At 43.3% G+C, this 23187-nt stretch overlaps 1 protein-coding gene across 3 annotated transcripts in view; it reads right to left on the reverse strand.

The window, feature by feature from the left end:
* The window catches only part of prkcab (protein kinase C, alpha, b), a 118125-nt gene that overhangs the window by 15180 nt on the left and 79758 nt on the right, over positions 1-23187 (reverse strand). For 2 of the 3 annotated variants that reach the window (XM_035527522.2, XM_081710721.1), the window contains 8 exons: positions 22224-22335; positions 21302-21430; positions 10427-10583; positions 10186-10320; positions 9073-9166; positions 7100-7129; positions 682-822; positions 144-317 (listed from right to left, as the gene is read on the reverse strand). In XM_035527522.2, the coding sequence (XP_035383415.1) occupies positions 144-317; positions 682-822; positions 7100-7129; positions 9073-9166; positions 10186-10320; positions 10427-10583; positions 21302-21430; positions 22224-22335 (972 nt within the window). The remainder of the gene's footprint in view (positions 1-143; positions 318-681; positions 823-7099; positions 7130-9072; positions 9167-10185; positions 10321-10426; positions 10584-21301; positions 21431-22223; positions 22336-23187) is intronic. The other variant, XM_035527525.2, reaches the window with a different exon arrangement.

The following is a 23187-nucleotide window of genomic DNA, read 5'->3' on the forward strand; positions in this document are numbered from 1 at the left end:
ACATCCCCTGCGCTTGGCATTAATGGGAGCTGTCTATCAACTCAGTGCTCAGTCTTGTTGTAATAGGGGGCTTCACCAAGGTGGGTTCAAGTCTTGGCTAAGGTCCAACCCTCTCTCCATCCACTTCCAATTCCCCCACTCACCACAGTCTGGAAGCAGGAGTGGAGCTGTGTGAGGAAGGGAGGCTTGTCCCTCAGGGCCAGCACCCGTTTCTCCACCATGGTGCACTCCACATCGTCGTCCTGGATCACCACGTCCTTCTTCAGGATCTTGATGGCGTACAGCTCCTCCGTGGACTTCATCTCTGCCAGCATCACCTGAGGAAGAGCGCTGTGTGCATGACTCCTCCCACAGTGAGACCAATGGCTCAGAAAGGGAGTAATGACCCAAGATCAGCATATCCATATCCGCAAAATTGTAATGATAATATACCAGTGCCGAGGCTATGAAGGAAAACATTAGTGCTATGAACTACTAGCCACAGGCTGCCCAGGCCAAGGTTAATAAACCAAGTAACAGTGGGAGGTTATTGTGGCCTTCTTTACATACCATTAACTGCCCTCTCCTTCAGTTAAGCATTCATAATTAGCTAGTTAGCATATTGAGGGATGACAGATGAAAAGTCAATCTAACATATGCAACAAGAACGTGAGCCCCAGGTTATGGAGCATCATGTCTGACCTTGCCAAAGCTGCCCTTGCCCAGGAGCGCTAAGAAGTGAAAGTCATTGAGCCGGACCCTGTCCATATGTCCCGAGGGCAGGCTGAAGCGCCGATGGTCTGACGGGGTGATCATTTTCTTCCCTGGACCCAGCTTTGCCTTCTACAAAAGCACAAGACTGTGGTGGGTGTGTGCAGAGAGGAAACACACACACCTACACACACACACACACACACACACACTGACATACACACACTGACATACACACACACACACACACACACTCATAAATAAACCCATTGAAACACTCACATACATACACACACACACACACACACACACATACACACACACACACACACACACATAAATAAACCCATTGAAACACACATACATACACACACACACACACACACACACATAAATAAACCCATTGAAACACACGTACATACACACACACACACATAAACAGACACATTGAAACACTCACACATATACACACCCACACCCACACACACACCCCTTCATGCGCGCACACATACACAAAAATACACATGCACATACTCAAACAAACACACACACACACACGCATGGTATCGGTTTGTTGTGATTAATAATCACTGATGGTTTCACTAAAAAAAATTCTTTAGAACATTTGCCTGAGGCAGTAACACTGATACAGACTACTCCCAGAGAATACTTATGTCCTCAAAGATTCATATTTACCATTCCAGTCAGGCATTTAGTCTGTAGAATTGTTACCTATATGATATATAATAAGTTTACGTCATTATAGTCAATGTGCTGATCCGTGTACTGGAGATTGTATATGTCAAGGGCATTATTTTAATAACCCTCCTGTTAAACAGCATTAAACCCACCTGCTAAACAACATTCTTCCCCACCTCTGCTAAACAACATTCTTCCCCACCTCTGTTAAACAACACTGAACCACACCTCTGTTGAACAACATTAAACCCCACCTCTATTAAACAGTGATACAAGAAGTGGTTCTGTACAGCATGATTCTGAAGAGGCCAGCCTTTCTTTCCACAGACACTGTGCCAGTGTGACTTCAGCAACAGAGTGACCATGAACGCAGAGGTCGTGGGGGGAGTGGGCGTGATTGCAGGAGGCGTTGGGGGGGGGGCACCACGTGAGGTGACATGGTGACAGCAGTCTACGTGTGTTTTCTGGTGTGAGCTTGAAGACTGGTCCAAAGCGATAACAAGGAGCTGCCACGGTCTCCTCAAAGCATCCAATTACAGCACCTGACTCCCTGAACATGCACACTCTCTCTATCTCGCTCTCTCCTTCTCTGCCTCTCTCTCTCTCTCTCTCTCTCTCTCTCTCTCTCTCTCTTCTTTTCCCACTGAGTTCTGCTTGGTTTTCATGGAAGAGACCAGTTAATGCATCCCAGAGCTTCTCAACACCGACTCCACAGAAGCTTTCATGTAGAGGGGCTCTCATTGGACACAGGGAATACAGAGGCTTAACATGAATAAACCAGCAAATGTAGAGGGGTTAGCAGACACAGGGAATACAGAGGCTTAACATGAATAAACCAGCAAATGTAGAGGGGTTAGCAGACACAGGGGCTACAGAGGCTTAACATGAATAAACCAGCCCATGTAGCAGGGCTATCAGACCCAGGGAATACAGAGGCTTAACATGAATAAATCAGCCTATGTAGCAGGGCTATCAGACCCAGGGAATACAGAGGCTTAACATGAATAAATCAGCCTATGTAGAGGGGTTAACATCAGACACAGGGGATACAGAGGGTCAACGTGAATAAACCAGCCACTGTAGAGGGGTTAACATCACACACTGTAACGAAATGTAAGAACTCAGGTAGGTGCGGATCGAAATGGGAGAGTTTATTGAAATATAGGCAGGAAGGAATTACGAGGTGGGTTGGTAGGGCAGTTGTTAGCAGTTGGAATTGTGAAGAGGAAAGACGAGGGTACAGTCCAACGTCAAAACCAGCAGGCAAAATCTGAAGTAAGGCATCGGAGGCTTGGAAATCCCTGATGAGTGAGGATGTTACCCGGTGGCTCCCACGACTGTTCCTCTGGCCCATACCCCTCCCAATCAATGAGGTACTGTAACCGATCCTGACGTCTGACGTCTCACGTACCAAAAATTGAGCAGTGCCTGACCCTCGACATCCAGAGGGGCCAGAGGGGTAATAGGGCAGAGCTTGAAGAGAAGGGGCTATAGTGTACTGGCTTCAGTAAGAAGACATGGAATGTAGGGTTAATGCAGTAGGTAGAAGGGAGCTGCACTCAATAAGAAACCGGGTTGACTTTCTTGAGCTCCTTGAAGGGGCCGATGTAGCGAGGACTCAACTTCTGGCAAGAGGACCCCAATCTCATGTTCCATGTGGACACCCACATCTTCTAACCAGGACAGAACATCGGTATGGGAAGACAGTGGTGATTTGCAAACCTCCGTTGTGATAGGACGGCACAGTGTAGCTGAATGTCTGCCTCCTCCCAGGTCTTGGCACTGTTGCTAAACCAGTGATCCAGTGCAGGAAGGTCTGTGGGAGCATTGTCCAAGGGGAAGAAGGCTGGCTGGAAACCTAAGACACACTGAAAAGGAGTCAGTTGTGTAGATGAGTGTTTTTGAGGGAATTGCATGCATACCAGTCAGAGCATGTAGTGCAATACTGCCTGAGGAATCTTACTAACTCCTGGTTAATCCTCTCTGCCTCCCCGTTAGACAGTGGGTGATGGCCTGAGGAGAGGTTGGTAATGATGTTGAGCTTCTAGCAGAATTGTCTCCAATACTGAGAGGTAAACTGAGAACCTTGGTCGGATACTACTTCCTCCAGCAAACTGAAAATTCGGAACAGAAAAGTAAATACAGCATCTGCGGTCTCCTTAGCTGTAGGCAGAGAGAGTAATGGAATCAGTTGGCACATCTTGGAAAATCTATCTGCTACTGCCATGATCATGGTATTTCCTTCTGAAACAGATGATCTGTGACGAAGTCCATGGACAAATGAGACCGGGGTGCTTGGGAATGGGCAAGGGATGCAGTTCGCCAGTGGGGAGAGTTCGTGGAGTGCGAGAATGAGCACATGTTGGACACGACATAACATAATCCAATACGTCATCAGCCATGGATAACCACCAATACTTCCTGGACAACAAGGAGGTAGTCTGCATAATCCCTGGGTGCCCTGTACACAGAGACATATGGGCTCATCTCAACAGGTCACACCTCAGACTCATGGGTACGTATTATCTCTCGGGAGGACATTCCACTGGGCCTCCTCTAATTCCTGTTGAAAAGCCCATAGATTCAGAGCCAGGAACTAGTGTTCAGAGAGGATGCTCTCTGTACTCTCAGGCTTTTCCTCTTTTTCATGTATGCGGGATAGTGCATCTGCCTTCTTGTTCTTAGAGCCTGGGATACAGGAGACCTAAAATCGAAATCGCAAAAAGAAGAGGGCCCATCTTGCTTGTCAGGAAGTCAGTCTCTTGGCTGTCAAATACTCCAGGTTCTTATGATCTGTGAGCACAATGAAAAGATGAAGGGATGTTGTGCTCCCTCTAGCCAGTGTCTCCACTGCTCAATAGATTTATAGCCAGCAATTCAACACTTCCCACATCACAATTTCTCTTTGCGGGTTGGAGCGTCCTGAAAAAAAAGCACAAGGATATAATTGGCTGGTGAGCCCTGTCTCTTGGAAAGCACCATGCCCACTCCTACCTCAGATGCAGCCACCTCCACTAGGAAGGGGAGTGACGGGTCTTATTGGTGCAGTACCAGAGCAGATGTGAATGCCCTCTTCAGTCTCTGGAGTTCATCGTAATCTCCTTCGAGCCTGCCCCTTGAGAAGACTAGTCAACGGCAAAGCTATGCTGCCAAAGTTCCTAATGAACCTCCTATAAAAATTAGCAAAGTAAGCTTCTCCAGATTCATGGAGATCTTGCCAGGGGAGATAGCACTGCCCAAGAAGGTCAGGGATGTCTGATGGAATTCACACTTCTCAGCCTTAACACAGAGATGGAGTTGCTGGAGCAGGGCCAAAACAGCAGCAATGTGTTGGAGATGCTCTGATAGAGACTGGGAGTAAATCAAAATGTCATTGATTGTATACGATAAGGAACCTGTCTACCTGTCTATATCCTAGAATATCTCATCTGTGAATGCTTGGAATACTGGGGGACTGTTGGCCAAACCATAGGGCATAACCAGATACTCGTAATGCCCCAGAGCTGTTATGAATGTAGTCTTCCATTCATCCCCCTCCCTTATGCAAATCAAATTGTATGCACTCCTCAAGTCCAACTTTGTGAAAATAGCCTCTTCCTGCAATCTCTCTTGGGTGATGGAGATCAAGGGTAAACAGTAAGAATAGCGTAAACAGTGAAGTGTGATAAGTAAAGTACATGGAGCACCGCATTAAGAAGTTCTTACAACGGTCGGGCGAGCCGTCTTATCGTTCGGGAAAGGCGACAGGCACCACAGCTGGATTGAGCACAGCAACTCCTGGAAAACCTGCTTTGGCAGAGGTAGATGGTTGAACACTAGTAAGCCTCTGAAGGGTTCTCCATAAGTCAGCGATAATGCCTTCTTGTTCAGTGAGCTTGGCTTGTAACTCTGCTGGATCCATAGTATTAGGCGAAGTATTCTGCAACGAAATGTCAGGACACAGGTAGGTGTGGATACAAATGCGAGAGTTTATTGAAATGCAGGCAGGAAGGAGCTACGAGGTGGGTTGGTAGGGCAGTTGTTAGCAAAAGTGGAATTGCGAAGAGTAGAGTCCAGGGTACAGTCCAACGTCAAAACCAGCAGGCAGAAGCTGAAGTAATCCAAAGGGCTAGGAGTGAGGCATCGTCTAGGGAGGAGGCAGAGGTCAATATCCAGGAGAAGCAACAAGAACAAGGAACACTTGGTATGCACAAGAATAATACAATATTTTGTGTGTAGGATAGGAAAACTGGGAGATTTTAAAGGAAACTGAAACGAGAGACAGGTGTAGCCTATCAGTACTCAGGCGAGGGTGATCTACATCTAGGTGGGGAAAGGCTAATGGGTTGGACCGAAACTGTCACAGACACAGGGGATACAGAGACTCAACGTGAATAAACCAGCCCATGTAGAGCGGTTAACATTAGACGCAGGAGATATAGAGGTTCAACGTAAAAAAATCAGCCCATGTAGAGGGGTCATTATCAGACACAGGGGATACAGAGGGTCAATGTAAATAAATTAGCCCATGTAGAGGGGGCATTATCAGACACAGGGGATACAGAGGGTCAATGTAAATAAATTAGCCTATGTAGAGGGGGCATTATCAGACACAAGGGATACAGAGGCTTAATGTGAATAAACCAACCCATGTAGAGGGGTCATTTTCAGACACAAGGAATGCAGAGGCTCAGATAAAAATTAATATATTATATTAATATAATAATCTGTCAATAGGCAGTCGGTTTAGAACACTGGCGCTCACAAGATCTGCAACGCGTTGGATCTGATGTTGTACTCAATAAGGATTTGTTTACATGGACTGTCATGATTGTCTTATCAATGCTAAAATATTAAACCGATGCAACATTGTATTCTCTAGGGTTACTGAATGTTTGCCAGGAACCATCTCACTTTGTTGGCTGGCCTTTATTGAGTAGATGGGACTGTGCAAAATCTCTTGGGCAGAGAAAGACTTGAAGGATCAAAGAGACATCTAGTGACTCACTGCAGAATTACAAGACAGTTCCATGTCTCCATAAGAAGACGTGATTACAACATACTATTTGCCCTCTGGTGGTGTTGTAACAGAAGTGCAACCATGCAAACGTCAAAAAAAATTAAATGCAGTGACCAGTTCTTGATGCATTAGATTATCAGTTCAGAACCATTATAATACATTATTCAACAGGAAGACAATTGTGTTTATAATGCAGGGCTAAAGTGTCTAGGTGTTTTTAATACATGACATAGTACATCTTTTTTTAGTACAAAGGGCAGGGCTGTATTGTGTCGTTAGCTATGGACACACATGCATGCTTTATCTCAGTGCCATGTGTAATGAGTCTTCCTTCTGTAGAGAACATGCTGGACAAAACATCCACGTGCAGTATTGTTTTGTCTCCTGTGGTCTACCATTTACTAACAATTGCATGTTTGTGTGTGTGTGTGTGTGTGTGTGTGTGTGTGTGTGTGTGTGTGTGTGTGTTTGACTAGCAGTGATATATGGCAACCCTGTAAAAAATATGACTGCATCATTGTTAGTAAATCTGATTTCTCTGTAGTGGCCAGAGTCACAAACAGAAAAATCATAGTGAGAGAGGCAAATAGTATGAGAAGGAGAGAGAAAAAGAGAGAGAGAGTGAGAGAGAGAAAGAGATAGAAAGAGGGATAGAGAGGGAGATAGAGGGATTGAGATTGCAGGAGGGAAGCAAGCAGAGGACAGAAATACCTTTAGGAAGTGGATATTAAGTTGACAGGCCTATAAGAGAGGACAAAAAACTGCAATGTTAGTTGAATAGACTTGTGGTCTTGTGTGTGTGTGTGTGTGTGTGTGTGTGTGTGTGTGAGTGTGTGCACTTGTGTGTGAGAATGTGTGCGTGTGCATGCGTGTGTGGTTGCGCATGTGTGTGTGGTTGTGGTTGTGCATGTTGCATGTGCGTGTGTGTGTGTGTGTGTGTGTGTGTGTGTGTGTGTGTGTGTGGAGGCTAGGATAGCTGGCCACTCATTGGCCATAAAGCACAAGTAGGTATAATTTACCTCAGCAGGACAGGGGCAGTGGGATGATAGCAAACATCATTAGAAGGACAATCAAAAAGGATGAGCAAGTATCATTGTAACTATGTGCAGGAAGCTTCATCCTCAAAAGCACAAAGAGCTTCCCAGACAGTGGTAAAAATAACACCTCTTATGCAGCAATGGTGTACACAGCATTATGCACATAAACATGTCATTGTGAATACATAGAGTGTGGTCACCATTAAACCCCCAGCTGACGTGCTCTCAGAGCAGGTGTGGTGTGGGGTGGGGTGCAGGTTAACACAGGTGGCCCTTCCTCACAAACAATTTAAGGTGGACATGAAGACCAGAACTACAATCTATGGACACCCTAGGACTATGGGAAACAGCTTTAGATAAGTTAATTTCATTGGCAAGATTTCATGAATTCCTGAGACCCACAGACACATTAAAATATCCTGCCCTTGTTCTAGTGACACTTCACATGTGTTATCATATTACTGCACTATTGTGTTGTGCAGAAGTGATGCAATGTAACATTTTTTTTCTCTGTTTGGGAAGATCCTGCCCCATCAGTGCAGTGAGTTTGTATGCCAGGCCTTGTTTCCATGGCAATGCAAGTGCTCTCGTGGATGTGCCAGGCGCCTTGCGGGACGTCAAGGCCGCATTCAGCATGGAGGAGTGTGAATTAAACCAGAGTGCAGGCGTCTGGAGTGGCACAGACATTGCGCTCTTTCCTGTGGAGCAGAGAAGAACCCGTCCAGGAAAGAACGTGTCCTCAGACACTGGAGTAACCCAGAATGACTCTCTGTCTGTTTAACCAAGAGTATCCTCTATTGTATGATCAATACAAGGCTCATCATTTTAATGTAAATCATTCAAAACAGATTACTGTGTTCTCAATATGTTACTTGGAAAGCTGGAAGTCCCATGTCTTTCTCTAATTAATAGCCATGACTAAAATCAGTAAGAAATGAATAAGTTACAATGGTCCCTGTAATCTATTTGTATAATCACTAATCCAAAACCATCTTCACTGCAAAAAAAACCAAAAACAAAACACTTTTCAGTGATTGGTTCATTTTCATTGACTGATTTTCATCATACTTTCACACTGAGGACTGTTTGACAGTTGACAGGATTACTCTTTCAAATACCAACCAAACAACTTAGAAAATCAAACAAGCTGAAGAAAAAAGTAAAAGTTAAAAGAGAGAAAATGAGAGAGAGCGAGCGCTAACGAGAGTGGCATCACTGCCACATGATGGACAAATCCAAGCATCGGCCATTCTGGCCTTGAACAGAATCCAGGCCCTGCAGGGCAACCCACCAGGTGCTGACCCACACATCACCACCCATGTCTCCCCACCTTCCCCAGTGAGAGAGAGAAAGAGGGCAAAACCGAGACCCAGAGGGAAAGAGGGAGAGACAGGGAGAGAGACAGAGAAAGAAAGCTAGAGAGGCAGCCAGGAGGTTCTGTAAAACCACTCTGGACACTCCTAAGCATGCATTAACCACCTGTCAATTCCCAAAGATGACCATACTGAATCGACAGTGAGACAAGCTGAGAGGACTTCACTCGGTCCTGGAACAGCATCGATACCGAGCGGCCTGATTGCTGGAGAGGACAAGCGGCCGTAACCACGGCAAGCATGTGGCTGGAGCATAGATGGTGAAGGACCTCACCTCGAACTTTTGCCTGAGCTCCAGGTTGATGTGCTCCACTTCCGGGATGGGAACATTGTAATATTCACCCTCCTCCTGGTTCAGCATCTTATACCTGAAGAAACAAAACGTTACCATCCAGAAAACACATTTAACACATGTGGAGTGCCTGAGGACAGAAGGGTTAGGCAGTGAATCAATGTGCTTTTCAGATATTAATTTTCATATTTGGTCTATCACATATTCACTTGATTCTAGGGCAACAGTGGCAAGGAAAAACTACCTGTGAAAAACTACAGTGTGAAAGGCTACAGTCAGTGAGAACACTCCCCTGGGCTGAGGAGAAACATATCAGACACATTGCTGACTTCAGGAGACAATGCTTGAGGTTCCTCTCTCTCAGTGTTATGTGTACACACACAAATACTTGTAGAGACCTCTAACCATACACATCTTCTTGGCTTGCCACACACACACACACACACTCACACACACACACACACACACACACACACACACACGCACACACACACATGTGTATGGTGCAGATACCCACTCAAGCACGAACACAGATTTCCAAACACCCACCCATGTGTACACTTTCTCTCTTTATTAGAGTACACTGCAGTCTGAAGTGTTCTCTTGGATGCGAGCTCATTACTACATCGTTAGGGTCGTTAAAGCAGACAGGCACATTCAGGCCGGCACTGATCTTTACGCACTAATTTACTGGAGCCTTCCAGGAAACGCTGGCCACATGTGGTGTTAAGCTGTCAGCTACAGTGAGATAAAGAGAGGCAGCAGCAGGCTGCTAATGGAGCAACAACATCCAACAGCCTTGCTTGCACTAGAGCAGGACGTGTGATAAGGTGTAATGTCATTTCTTCACATATACAAGACTATCTGGGAGAGCCTGTTTGATGCTATGAAAAATAACTATGATGTTGTGAACCAGCATGGTCAATAGTTTTGGCTGTTACGTGCTGACTGTTTCAGTATAGGTAAGGACCAGGGCTATTACATACTGATTGTGCTGGTATAGTTAAGGACCAAGGTTGTTACATACTGATTGTGTTTTTATAGGTAAGGATCAGGGCTGTTACATACTGACTGTGTTAGGACCAGAGCACTCACCATCCACAGACAGGTGCTTTGATCAGCTCTGACACGCCAAATGACATGGAGCCCATGAAGTCATTCCGTGTGGTTCTGTCCCAGTCCCACACCTCTACAGACAGCCGGCGGTCTTTATCCGAGGGCTTCAGCTTGCTGCACGTGTACATGTACACAAACAATCAAAGTCAGAGTGTTACTGAACATGTCACAACAGTAAAACCCCTCTGCTAGCAACGCAGAGTACAGCTATCACACTCACAAGTTGAAGGACTCATTCCAGGTGGGATTGAGGGAAGAGCGGATTGTCCTGGTCTTCTGTTTGGTCTCATTCTTGGGGTCTGGGATCAGCTTCAGTTTGACATATGGATCTGACAGCCCGTTGGGGTCCATGGGAATCAGATTCCTCGCCTCACCGACTGTGTGCAAATAAAGCAGACACACAGGAACACAATCTTATCAAAAACAGTGCTCAACTTTCAAAATTCTTAAAAGGGAGAAACAGAAAGATCTAACATCCCTATCATGTTTTGCACTCAGGCTCTTTTACTTGACCCACACAAAAAACCAAGCATATTTGTCCAGTTGAAATCTCTTATCAAAAGGCTCAGCTCAACAGGAGACAGACTGGAAAGACAGAATGAAAAATATACAAAAACTTCCCAATGAAAATCCATAGTCAAATACCCTATCTCCTTATTCTATGTCAAACTGAACAGCACCATAGACTGATACAGCCATCTCAGGTAGAGGCAACATGGTGGGGGTGGGGCTTGAACCAGCAACCTTCCAATTATTATTCAAGAAACTTAACCACTGAGCTACCAATTACAGTGTACTTGTGGTTTCCCTCACCAATTCACTTACATGAAAGTGCAATCCTGCACAGGCTTTTACTGCAACAACATTTGGTATTTCTGTTCATGAAGATATCTGATAACAGCAGTGTCATGACAGAGCTGGTTGCCGGTTCAAGCCCCACCACCACCAAGTTGCCACTATTGGGCTCCTGAGCAAGACCCATAACCCACAATTGCTCAAACTGTATTCAGTCATAATTGTAAGCCATTTTAGACAAAAGCCTCAACTAAATGCCATTATATATAATTTCCACCTGCTCTGGCTACTGCTGGCCAGCAAGGAGGTGCTGCTCTAGGTGGAAATGTGTGTGGAGCTGGGCTGAACCTGAGATGGCTGTGCCAGCCTCTCACTGAACTGGTTAATGAGGCAGTTGGAGAGCATGTGGATGCTCAGAGGTGCAGGCTTATGGGAGGCATTGCAACCTTCAGTGCCTGCATGTTATTCTCCTGAGGAGAGAAAATTATGCTTTTATTATGCCAAATTATGCTTTTGTGATTAATATGGTACTTGTCAGAATCAGTTCTGTTCTTCCATTTAAAAAAAAAAAGCCTAGTGTAAAATCCTATATATTCATTTAAAGATATGAAGAGCCCCAATGTTATCGAGCGACAGGAAGCTTCTGCTGGGTGTTATGCATCCCAATTGATTAGTTCACTGGGAGGTTGGTGATACCACTGAGAGGAGGAAACAAGTCACTCCAGCACATCACTGGGACTGGTGTCAGAGCTAGGCCATCTACTCCTAAACTCAGCTACGCTTGAGACCTCAGGGGACTAATGACGTGGTATGAAATCAGGAAAAATTAAAAAGTCTCATGCAATAACAAAATGATAAATGTATAAGATCAAATGAGAGCATGCACAAATTTTTTGCAATGATCTTTGAAGCCAAAAGGGGGAGACCAACATCTTTCTTTCAGCTAAATATGACATTGGAAATAATTGATCAAAAACACATGCTCCACAAGCACTAGTGTTGGAAAATAAACTGATTCCATTTCAATAAAAGAAACTGATTGCTTGTCATTAAGTAAGTTGTCTTGCAGAAAACAAGTGTATTCTTGATTTGTTTCTTGCCATAGATTTTGCTGGTCCGTGTTAATCGTAAGAAGTAGGAAAGTTCTTAAGAAGGAATGGTCTGGGGATCCCAAAGAAGGAATGGTCTGGGGGACTCCTAAGAAGGAATGGTCTGGGGATTAGTTCAGCTTGACAACGCCTGTGGAATCACTCTGCTGCAGACGCCCTGTGATCCACAGCAGGAGAAACATCACAAGGGACCTGAGGACCTCATTGTCTTTTGTGCTTGGCTATGACATCCAAAACAGCCACCATTAGCCTCTTTCTGCCCCCTTTCCTACCTGTCCTCTTTTCATCTTATTCTCTCCTTCTCTCTCTCCCTCACTTGCCGTCTCTCTCTCTGATCCCTCAAGCTCCTTCCCGCTCACCACCCCTGCTTCCTCTCTCCCTCTCTTCCCTTCTCTCTCTCTGATCCCTCAGGCTCCTTCCCGCTCACCACCCCTGCTTCCTCTCTCCCTCTCTTCCCTTCTCTCTCTCTGATCCCTCAGGCTCCTTCCCGCTCACCACCCCTGCTTCCTCTCTCCCTCTCTTCCCTTCTCTCTCTCTGATCCCTCAGGCTCCTTCCCGCTCACCACCCCTGCTTCCTCTCTTCCTCTCTTCCCTTCTCTCTCTCTGATCCCTCAGGCTCCTTCCCGCTCACCACCCCTGCTTCCTCTCTTCCTCTCTTCCCTTCTCTCTCTCTGATCCCTCAGGCTCCTTCCCGCTCACCACCCCTGCTTCCTCTCTCCCTCTCTTCCCTTCTCTCTCTCTGATCCCTCAAGCTCCTTCCCGCTCACCACCCCTGCTTCCTCTCTCCCTCTCTTCCCTTCTCTCTCTCTGATCCCTCAGGCTCCTTCCCGCTCACCACCCCTGCTTCCTCTCTCCCTCTCTTCCCTTCTCTCTCTCTGATCCCTCAGGCTCCTTCCCGCTCACCACCCCTGCTTCCTCTCTCCCTCTCTTCCCTTCTCTCTCTCTCATCCCTCAAGCTCCTTCCCGCTCACCACCCCTGCTTCCTCTCTCCCTCTCTTCCCTTCTCTCTCTCTGATCCCTCAAGCTCCTTCCCGCTCACCACCCCTGCTTCCTCTCTCCCTCTCTTCCCTTCTCTCTCTCTGATCCCTCAAGCTCCTTCCCGCTCACCACCCCTGCTTCCTCTCTCCCTCTCTTCCCTTCTCTCTCTCATCCCTCAGGCTCCTTCCCGCTCACCACCCCTGCTTCCTCTCTCCCTCTCTTCCCTTCTCTCTCTCTGATCCCTCAGGCTCCTTCCCGCTCACCACCCCTGCTTCCTCTCTCCCTCTCTTCCCTTCTCTCTCTCTGATCCCTCAGGCTCCTTCCCGCTCACCACCCCTGCTTCCTCTCTCCCTCTCTTCCCTTCTCTTCATCTTTCTCTTTCTCCCTCACTCTCCCCTCTCCCAGGCATAAAGCTCACCTTGCCGCTGCCATGTATCAGTAAGGTCTTAGAACATATGACTCAAATGTCAGAGATCACTATCATTAACACACAAAACCAAGGTTGTGTTGCATATTACTTTAGACCAGCTATTACCTCACTGAATGAATGATGATGACTAAATCATGTGCGGCAAATCAGGGAGTGTCAGCAAAACACAGTTAGCTAACTAAGCACCCTATTTACCACACGGTCAATTAGGCACTTAATAGGCTTGGATAGGGATAGCATCTTTGCAATATTCCTTAATAACTGAGTCATGACATCATTGCAGCCCACTTTGGTATAGAAATAATGTATAGTAATATTTGTTTATTATAGAATTATACTGTACAGTAATGTTTATTATAGAAATAATACTGTACAGAAATGTCTGTTTATTACATAAATAATACTGTATAGTAATGTTTGTTTATTAGTAGTTATAAGTGATATAAGAGTATTATAAGAGTATTTTGGTTTGGGCTTTACTAGAATAGATTATCTGCTTAAATCTTCCAAAAACACATTGTTTTTCTCATACATCTCCATAAACCCTCTGTCTGAAACACACCTTGAAGAACCCACTATCCTTTGATTGGTCAGTTTTCCCACCTCTGTTCTAGCCAAGCTTGCTGGTAGGCAGGCATTAAGCAATCTGGTACAAGATTACATCATCTTGTAACAAAGAAAATGGCTGGAATTTCAACAAGGTACTTTGAATTTTGTAATTTTGCAAATGTTGACATACACTAAAGCTATATAATACACTAAAGGAAAGGGAGAAAAAGGGACTACCAGTCCCCTATAGAAACTCCTTAAGTAAGTATTTATTTATAAAGTATACATTGAAAACCAACATACTGTGCAAGGACTGCACAAAGCTGTGCTTTTACTGCACTGACACTCATGGTTCCCCACACAAAAAAAACCCCTCAACCTATGCTTTCTGGTTGATTCTGGTTTGTTGGAGTAGGAATATGCTAAAATGCAAAGCTGTTTTCTTCAGCCTTGGACATACGCAGAAGCACACTGCTATCACTGTGTTGATTTCAGTGTGGTTGGACATCATCGGAAAAAGCACAGTCAAATTGTCTTAGGGCTACTTCTTTGTGTTTGTGCATGTAGGCATGTGTTTGAGCAGGGGTCCATGACAGCACAGGAATGCCACAAGCAGAAGGAGTGCTGAGGAAAAGGAATGTTTTTTACACTTCCCTTTCCAGAGCTGTCCAAGACTGGTTCCTCACGAATGGATAGTGATATGGATGAAGTTGCAGCAGGAGATCCAAACTGGAGCCTGTTGAGCTCACTGAGACTTGATGTGGTGAAGGTGTAGTGTGGTGCACTGCACTCTGCATGTGTGTCTTTTTACTTTAGAGGAGCAAATGTCGAATAAATTAAGGTTAATTGATTTACATTCTGTACTGGTGTCATGGAGGCTTCACATGCTGCATCTCATTTGCCAAAAATGGATTAAAAGCAAGATAGCATTTTTTTGTGTGTGTTTCAGAGACATGACTGGATGACTCTGTATATGATTATGAACTTGAAATATAAATCGAGGCTATTTGGGTGGACATGGTAAAAACTTTATAAAATTCGAAGTTAGTATACTTAGAGATTTGAAGACAGATATGCTGAAAATGGAAACGTATTTACAAGGCATATAGTAGTCTCTCATTACTTTGGATGATAGGGCCAGTTAATAATGAAGCCAACTGGGATAACTCCCACTTCTTAAATTGTTATCAATGTGAGTGCACTATCTATTCAAAGGAATATTGGAAGAAGTGGTGTGATTGAATGTCATTTTATTGATCGTTATGTGATACGTTCCCAGAAAACGTCAGAGAGTGTGCCATTAAAACATTATAAAAATGAGGTTGCTGATAAATGACGACATATCTGCTATTAATGATTTGCCAAGTCAAGTTAGCTGATCAGTTGTAATAGGTTGTGTTGACGTTGGCATTGCTTGGAGAATCTTTAGATCACATTTTACACCAGTAGTGAATATCCATTAGAATTAAACAGGACTGGACCATAGATGATGGAAGATATCTTAAAGGAAATAAAGATGCAGATGTCTTGTTAAAGCTTAAGATCATCAGGGATGATTCTAGTTATGCAGAATATTAGAAACCACAAAATAAAACAAAGAGGATGCTTTGATGTGAATGTAAAAATGAGCCTCAAAAGCTATGCAAGACACTAAAGGGATTTGGATGCATAACATTCGACACGTAACTTATACTTACTCCACATTACTATATATTAGGATTACTTTTGATAAAAAAATTGATTGCTGAATATTCAAATATCTATTTTTTAAAAATATCTTGCTACCGATTTAGAAAAACACCTTCCCAGACATTCAGGTGTAGAGGTCTCCCACAGACTCCGTTATACAGTGGTGTTTTTGTACATGGCATTTGTTTATGTTCCGTCTTGTGTTGAACATGTTCTTTGTTTTGATTTCTCTGCACACCTCAGAGATATAACATCTTATAAAGAGCACAACAAAGAGATATAAACCCCCCAGGTGTTGTGTGTTGCGCCTCATTTGTCACGCCACCTCTGTGTATCTCTGTGATTCTCTGTGTTATGCTCATAAACCGTTTTTCAGTCTTTAATGAATGTTAGGTTGGCTTTTTTCTTCCTGATAACGCACTATGTTCAGTTTCTTTTTTATTTGTTTCATTAAATTCTTCAGCTGGAGACTTGCATTTGCTTTCTCCTTTTTCCTTCAAGTTATACGCCCATGACATCAGATATAATGATATTCCTGCCAGGTTTCTAAGGGACTCTGCAAAAGTCATTGCCCCCTGTGTTAGCCATATTAATTTGTTCACTGCGAAAGGAAAGGTTGCAGAGGAGTTTAAGATTGCATAAAGTGTTTCTCTCTTTAAGGGTAAATTAGCAAAATCGCATGCAGGGATTTTTTGCACCATTTTGGATGCATGATAATTAGGCAAGTAAAATATTTTTTCCACTTTTATTCTTCAGTCTTAAAGTATTATTTACCAAATAACTAACAAAATTAACATTAAAAATTAATGTCCCTTCAACTATTCAGAGATGAACATGGCTATCCTTGTGTTCAGTAATGGTCATAAGCCTTCCATCCATTGAATCTGTCGGTTTCTTGATCTGTTCATGATCAGCCACCGCAGCCTCCCAAACGCTGTTCAGAGAGGGGAAATGTCTTCACTGTAAATCTCACACTTGTGAATGGTTCAAGAGTTCTCAGCAGGATTTGTCAGGTGAGGAAGCGGAGGCTTGGTCATCATCCCGTCATCTGTGATACCTTTACTGTCTGGCCAAGCAGTGGCATGCTGACTGATGTATATACTGCTGTATGTACTGGAGCACTGTCCTGCATGAAGTTCATTGCCTTTTAGAAAACTGTTGACTTCATCCTGTTCCACTGCTTAAAGTGCCTTGTAGGAACTTGCAGTAGCTTTGGGAGTTGAATTTCAGTCCATTTTTAACCCAAAAAGATCCGACTAGCTCAATCATTCATGATGTCAGGTCACAGCACCCCTCCCCCACTTCGCTGGTGCCTCGTTTGATCTGGTAGTCGGTGTCCAGTAGTGGTCTAATCACAGAACCACCCATCTGGCCCAACTAGAGCAACTCATAATCAAATTGTCCATAAAACCTTTGAGAAATCAATCTTGAGGTATTTCTTGGTCCAGTTATGATGCTTCAGCTTGTGAGTCTTAGTGATGGTGGTGTTTTATCCTTCCTTACCTCTGTCAGGTCTCTGAGCATTCGTCACCTGTACTTCTGGACACTCCTGATAGGTTGCAGTTCTGAAACATGGTGGCACTAAAGGCTAATGGGTTCCTGGTAACATCAAATTTTATTTTTGTTCAGTCTTTTGCAGTGAACTTACTTTTCTTCTGCACATGTTTTTTTATCACCCTGGTGAAATGCTTTCATAAAGCATTTGATCATCCGGTGGTCACTGTCACGATTGGCCACCCTCCTGGCGTCCCTGTTTCCATGGTTTCCCTGTTGTGTTGTTTTCCTTTGCATCCTGGTTGAGCCATTCCTTGGTTTCTGCCCCCCCCCCGTCTGTTTTTCCACATAATAACAGCATTATTATAACTGTTTATTATATTATATTATAATAACAGGTTATTACTTTCACCTGTGTCTGGATTTGTATTAATTAGTTCATACATTTAAACCCTGTCTGGTGTCCTGTGTCTCTGCTATTCATTGAATGTATGTCAGACTATCTGTAAACCTGTATCTGCCTGAATGTACATATGCATCTATGTTTCTCCGAGTTCTTCCTAGCATCTTTGTTCTAGCCTGCTTCCCCTGTTGGCTCTTAGACCCCGGACTACCCCGACGACTACGACTCTGGATTTGCCCTCAACAAATCTCTCTCTTCTCCGCACATGCATTCGCCTCCTTACCCCTCACCGTTAGAGTTATGCTTCAGTAGTTGTGCAGCCTGCAGTGTACTGCGTCCCTCTGATAGGCAATTGATACAGTGTTTGACTTTCCAGTTATACCTCTTTTCTGGCCCATTTTCTGAGCTAGAGAAGCTGCCTAATAATTATGTATGCCCTATGTAGGGTCCTAATAACTTTAGGCCACACCTCCTATTGTAAGTTTAAGCAATTAAACTTCACCCGAACATAATTATACCCAGATAGCAATCAGATTTATATGGCTAAGAGTTGGGTATTGTGCATAGAAATGATGATCAGATAATAAATCTGACTGCCTAATAACTGCACACAGTGACAGCTTTAAAAATTATGGAAGGTGCATTAATTCAAGGACATTTTTAATTATGAAGCTACAAACTGGTATAGCAGCTCTACTCAGTCTATTAAGAACAGATGTCAGACAGCTCAGATCAAATTGATTAGGATTGTACAGAAAATACCTCTACGGTGGCATTTGAAAGAACATTTTCAAAAAACCTAACTATTTTTTGGTAGAAAAGGGAGTAAATCAAATGAAGTTGAGACTTACCCACAAAATTCTATATAAACTAGTCTCAAACTACCAGCACAATTACTTTAATTTAGTAAAAGATTTTCACAATTATGCTAATAAAGGGACTGTGACAAACCTTTTAGTATTTTGATTTAAGAGTTTAATGGGCAAAAACATGGTTTTATATGCTGCAACTGTTATATGTATAAATTTAATTATTGTTGTTGTCACGGAACACTCGCCTCCCGCGAGTCACGTGGTTGGGCCAGCCACGTGCAGGGGGAGGCTCTGTTTGTGGCCACGCCTGCACCCACCTGCACTTTGTTTGTTTGTGTGTACTTAAACCCATGTCGAAGTGTGCAGAGTGTTGGTCATTGTTGATATAACGTGTTTTTTCATTGTGAAAGCGTATGCGTGCTCATTGTGTTTGTTTAAATGCCAATCGTTTCATGTTCATGTTTATTGTTTGTAATAAGTGTGAGTGCCGTTGTCGTTTATGTTAATAAATGGTCGTCTATGTCACGGGAGTCTGTGCGTCCTGCCCCTCGCCCTGCGGCACTCGGGCCACCGCCCCTTACAATTAAACATTTCCAGGTTTTCTTAAGCAGTTACAAATTGAGAATAAATATCCATTTTGTAGAATTGGCTACAAAAACTTATTTAATATAATATTTAAAGTTTTCACTTACAGTTATTTGCATGACTATCATCTTTTATTTATTTTGTTTATTTTTATGCATTATTATGCTTATGAATGCAGTTTTATATATATTCAGTATGACTGTTACATAAATCTATCTATATCTATCTATCTCTGCACCACAGCTAGTAGCCCCAGCTTGTCTTAACCTGTACATGACTCTAGTCCCTCAGTGTTAGCAAACAGGCTGGGCAAACACCCCATATCAGCCAAACTCCAGTCTCTGGGCTCTCTCTCTCTGCAATTGTGTTAGGACAGAGGCTCTTTCTCTGTATGTGTTCGGGCAGTGGGGTCCTAGCAGCTACAGCAGGGTGCAGGATGCCAGTCTAGATGTGTGCCATGACCAGACCTGGCACTGACCAATCAGCAGCAGTCTGCCAAGGCAGAGGTGGCCAGGAGCCTGACGCACATCTGGCATTCAAATAATGGAGCAGGGGGCAGGCAAAGTGAGGTAGAAAGAATTAATGTGTGGGTTTGTAAGAGGCATAGATGTACTATAGATAGGGGTGATTCATCTGAATACAAATATGTGTGCATGCATGTTAATTCAACAAAGATGCAGATATAATTTGCTGAAAAGTAATTTTAGGTATTTTAGTTTAAGTTAATTTATCAAAAATGAATACAATTTAAAGGCATTCCTTCACATTAGCTGTTTGAATATATATATATTCATCAACATTATGGCTGAAGAGCGCAAATTCTGATTTCTTTTTACAAACTTTAGGAAACAATGATCCTGTTATATTATGTAATAATATATATTATATAATAACAATATCCACCTTTGTGTAATATATGTACCATGATCTATTTTTCCTTATTACCAGAAAGAAATCTTCATTTCCAGTCTCTGGGATATATATTACAATGTGGAAGCCTAAATGCCAGAACAGGCAAAGAACCTGAATACATAAGCACAGAGGAAATCATCCCCTATTCTCTCCTATACTGAGCCACCTGCTCAGAGACAGAATCAAGCTTCTGAAACTGAGCAGAAGTCTTTGTCTTTACTTGTAAATGGAAGGAAACAAGGTGATTCTTAGAGGAATGTTCAATACTGTTCCACACTGGGCAGAAGCACTGTGGACTACGTCATATCAGACATCGAACCAGAACATATTAATGCCTTTTTAGTAAAACCCCAACTACCCCTGTCAGATCACTGTCCTATAACACTGGATCTACAACCTCAACTACCCCTGTCAGATCACTGTCCTATAACACTGGATCTACAACCCCAACTACCCCTGTCAGATCACTGTCCTATAACACTGGATCTACAACCCCAACTACCCCTGTCAGATCACTGTCCTATAACACTGGATCTACAGTGATATTGTATCTATATTGATACATAATATGAAAAAATATTGATATGACAATCCAAATTGAACAAATTGAATAATAAACTCCTTGCAAATATTTCTGATGTCAAAAAGAATAGCAAAAAATGCAAATTCTTATGATAGTAACAAAGAAAAATGATTTGACAAAAATGACCTTAAAAAACATTCAAACCAGAAGCCAGAAATTATAGACAAAAAACTATATCTAAACTATTTATTGGCACTGAAGCAATGTGATAAACTACTTCAAGACATTAAGACCCAATGGATGTCCTCTGCATTATCAGACACTGAAAAAGCAATTAATGAAAATTCATTGAATCATTATATAAAACAAAAGGGAAAGAATGCATGGCAATCCAAAATGGAAATATCTGGAAAAGATATTTAGAATTTTGTAGTGAGCTTTTAACACTTTCAACTTGGTTGTATTATAAGTAGTTTCTTTCATGGTATTCTAAGCAATACCATCTTGTTTGGTTCTCAACTTAGACTAACTAAATTTTTGGATTTTATAGTTAATGTATTTTGTAGTGAATTAAATTTTTAATAAATCTCCAAATAAATACACTGCAACGCATACACACAATTATTTAAACTCTTTCTAATCGAATGTCCAAACTATCATATGGTTTCCTTCATTACCTTTAGTATTTTCTTCATTGTATTTTATTTTGGTACGATATTGATAAGCCGATTGCTATCAGACAGGCATCCACCTGGCGGGAGGGGGGCATTGTGGAGGTGCAGATGCAGGTGCGTGGGGCGACTGCGGTCTGCTTACCTGTCACATGGAGTCTGTCTCCACTGACGTCAATCTTGAGGAAGAGGCGTCCTCTCCGCTCGGTGTGGTCCGTGCCACACAGGCTTGGCACATTCATCACACATTGCTTATGTACATTCATATCACAGGCTGAGAATCGACAGAGAGAAAAAGAAAGAGAGAGAGAGATTTGGTAAGCATCTTTTGCATAGCACAAGGACAGAGACTGGTATTGACAGCTGACTGAAACTGCCTGGCATGGGGATATCACCAAAATTTGCACAAGCACATGCACATACATGAACACACCCACAACACATACACACACGCATGTAGGTGGCCTCTTTTCAGAGAGGTATTATAATGCTTTTTTGCTTCCAGCCTGAGTGGTAATCGGACAGAGCCGCAAGCCTCTGAGCAGTAATGAATGCGTCTGTGTGTGTGTGTGTCTGTGTTGGTGTGCGTGTGTGTGGTGTGGGTGTGTTCATGTATGTGCATGTGCTTGTGCAAATTTGGGTGATATCCCCATCTCTGTCAGTTTCAGTCAGCTTTCAATAAAGTCTGTGATCACACTGCCTGTCAAGGCCACCCAAGAGATGGATGGCTGATGGAAGACAATAAAGACCAGGAGGTTGGTGGAGCTGGCAGGGGGTGGAGCCTGCAGACACACAAAAGATTTAATTAAATATTTTTGCATAATCCTAGCTGACCTCATTATTGCAGTGTGAGTGGAAATATTCATCAGATATAGAGGCATCCTCCAGTTCTCTCTCTGTTCTGAGACCCAGTACAGAAACACCACAGTGCTGGGGGCTCAGTGCTGATCTCAGACCAGCTGTGTCATCCCTCAGGGTACTATGGCCAGCTGTGTTTTGACACCACAAGCTGAACCCATGTCAGCCTGATTGATATGGTGGTTTGTATGCAGGAGAAAGGTACTCACTATCACATTTCATGCCCTGATGGATGAGGCCATAAAGCAGGGAGCCACAGTGGTCACAGAACGTTGGGCTTCCATAGGAGTGGATCTTGAACTTGTGCTTGCTTCTGGGGTCCTGCAAAGGTGAAACAGGGGGGATCAGTTCAGTCATACTGCACCGGTTATGACAAACCACAGCGCATAAAAATTTGTGTTGCATATTCTGAGTGATGTCTAGAAACCTGGACTCTGCTGAAATAATTGAAAGTACTGTCCATGACACTAGCTGTTACCAAACATTCATTTCAATAACAGGGCAACCCAAGACTAGGGTCAAACAGAAGTCTTCACAAGACTTCAAAATTATTGAATAGACGGAAGGTCTAAATAGGGCAACCAATTAATCTGTCTCCTATTTGCCAAAAAATTAATGAGAATTTAGATTTGCTGCCATGGTGGAGTTGAGGACCCCTGCTGATTGTATATAACTCCACTTTGACTAAATCATTAATCTCACAGGGAAAAGAGGGAGAGATGACAAAATCGCTTTCTTTCCACTGTCGTCTCTGGGACGTCCCTGATCTATTATACGAGACAAGGAACACTGGGCCAGGAACAGTGAGAATACTGATCTACAACTGTTCCACCTTTTGAATGTAATGAACAGGAAAGCACAGACAAGGGAAGAATAACAGCCCAGTGTTGTGAATGTAAGCGTTCTGAGATGCTTAATGTGGTCTTGGTGTTCAGTGCGAAGAAATCAGGCTTCTTGAAAAAACCATTTGGCTTCTTGAAATCAGAACTCAAGAAACACAAAACTTGATAACTCCTCATGATCCATTACCTCAAACAGCACCAGGACTACCTACTCAAACTGGAAATTAAGATCCCGGTCAACAATGACTGATGTCATTTCACATTGCAGCTTGTGATAAAGCGTTATGGTCCACTGTCTTAAAAAGCCTTACCATAATGTATCATTTAACAG

The sequence above is a fragment of the Electrophorus electricus genome, chromosome 3, assembly GCF_041902795.1.
Source record: "Electrophorus electricus isolate QZ-2024a chromosome 3, ASM4190279v1, whole genome shotgun sequence".
Taxonomy (NCBI): Eukaryota; Metazoa; Chordata; class Actinopteri; order Gymnotiformes; family Gymnotidae; genus Electrophorus; species Electrophorus electricus.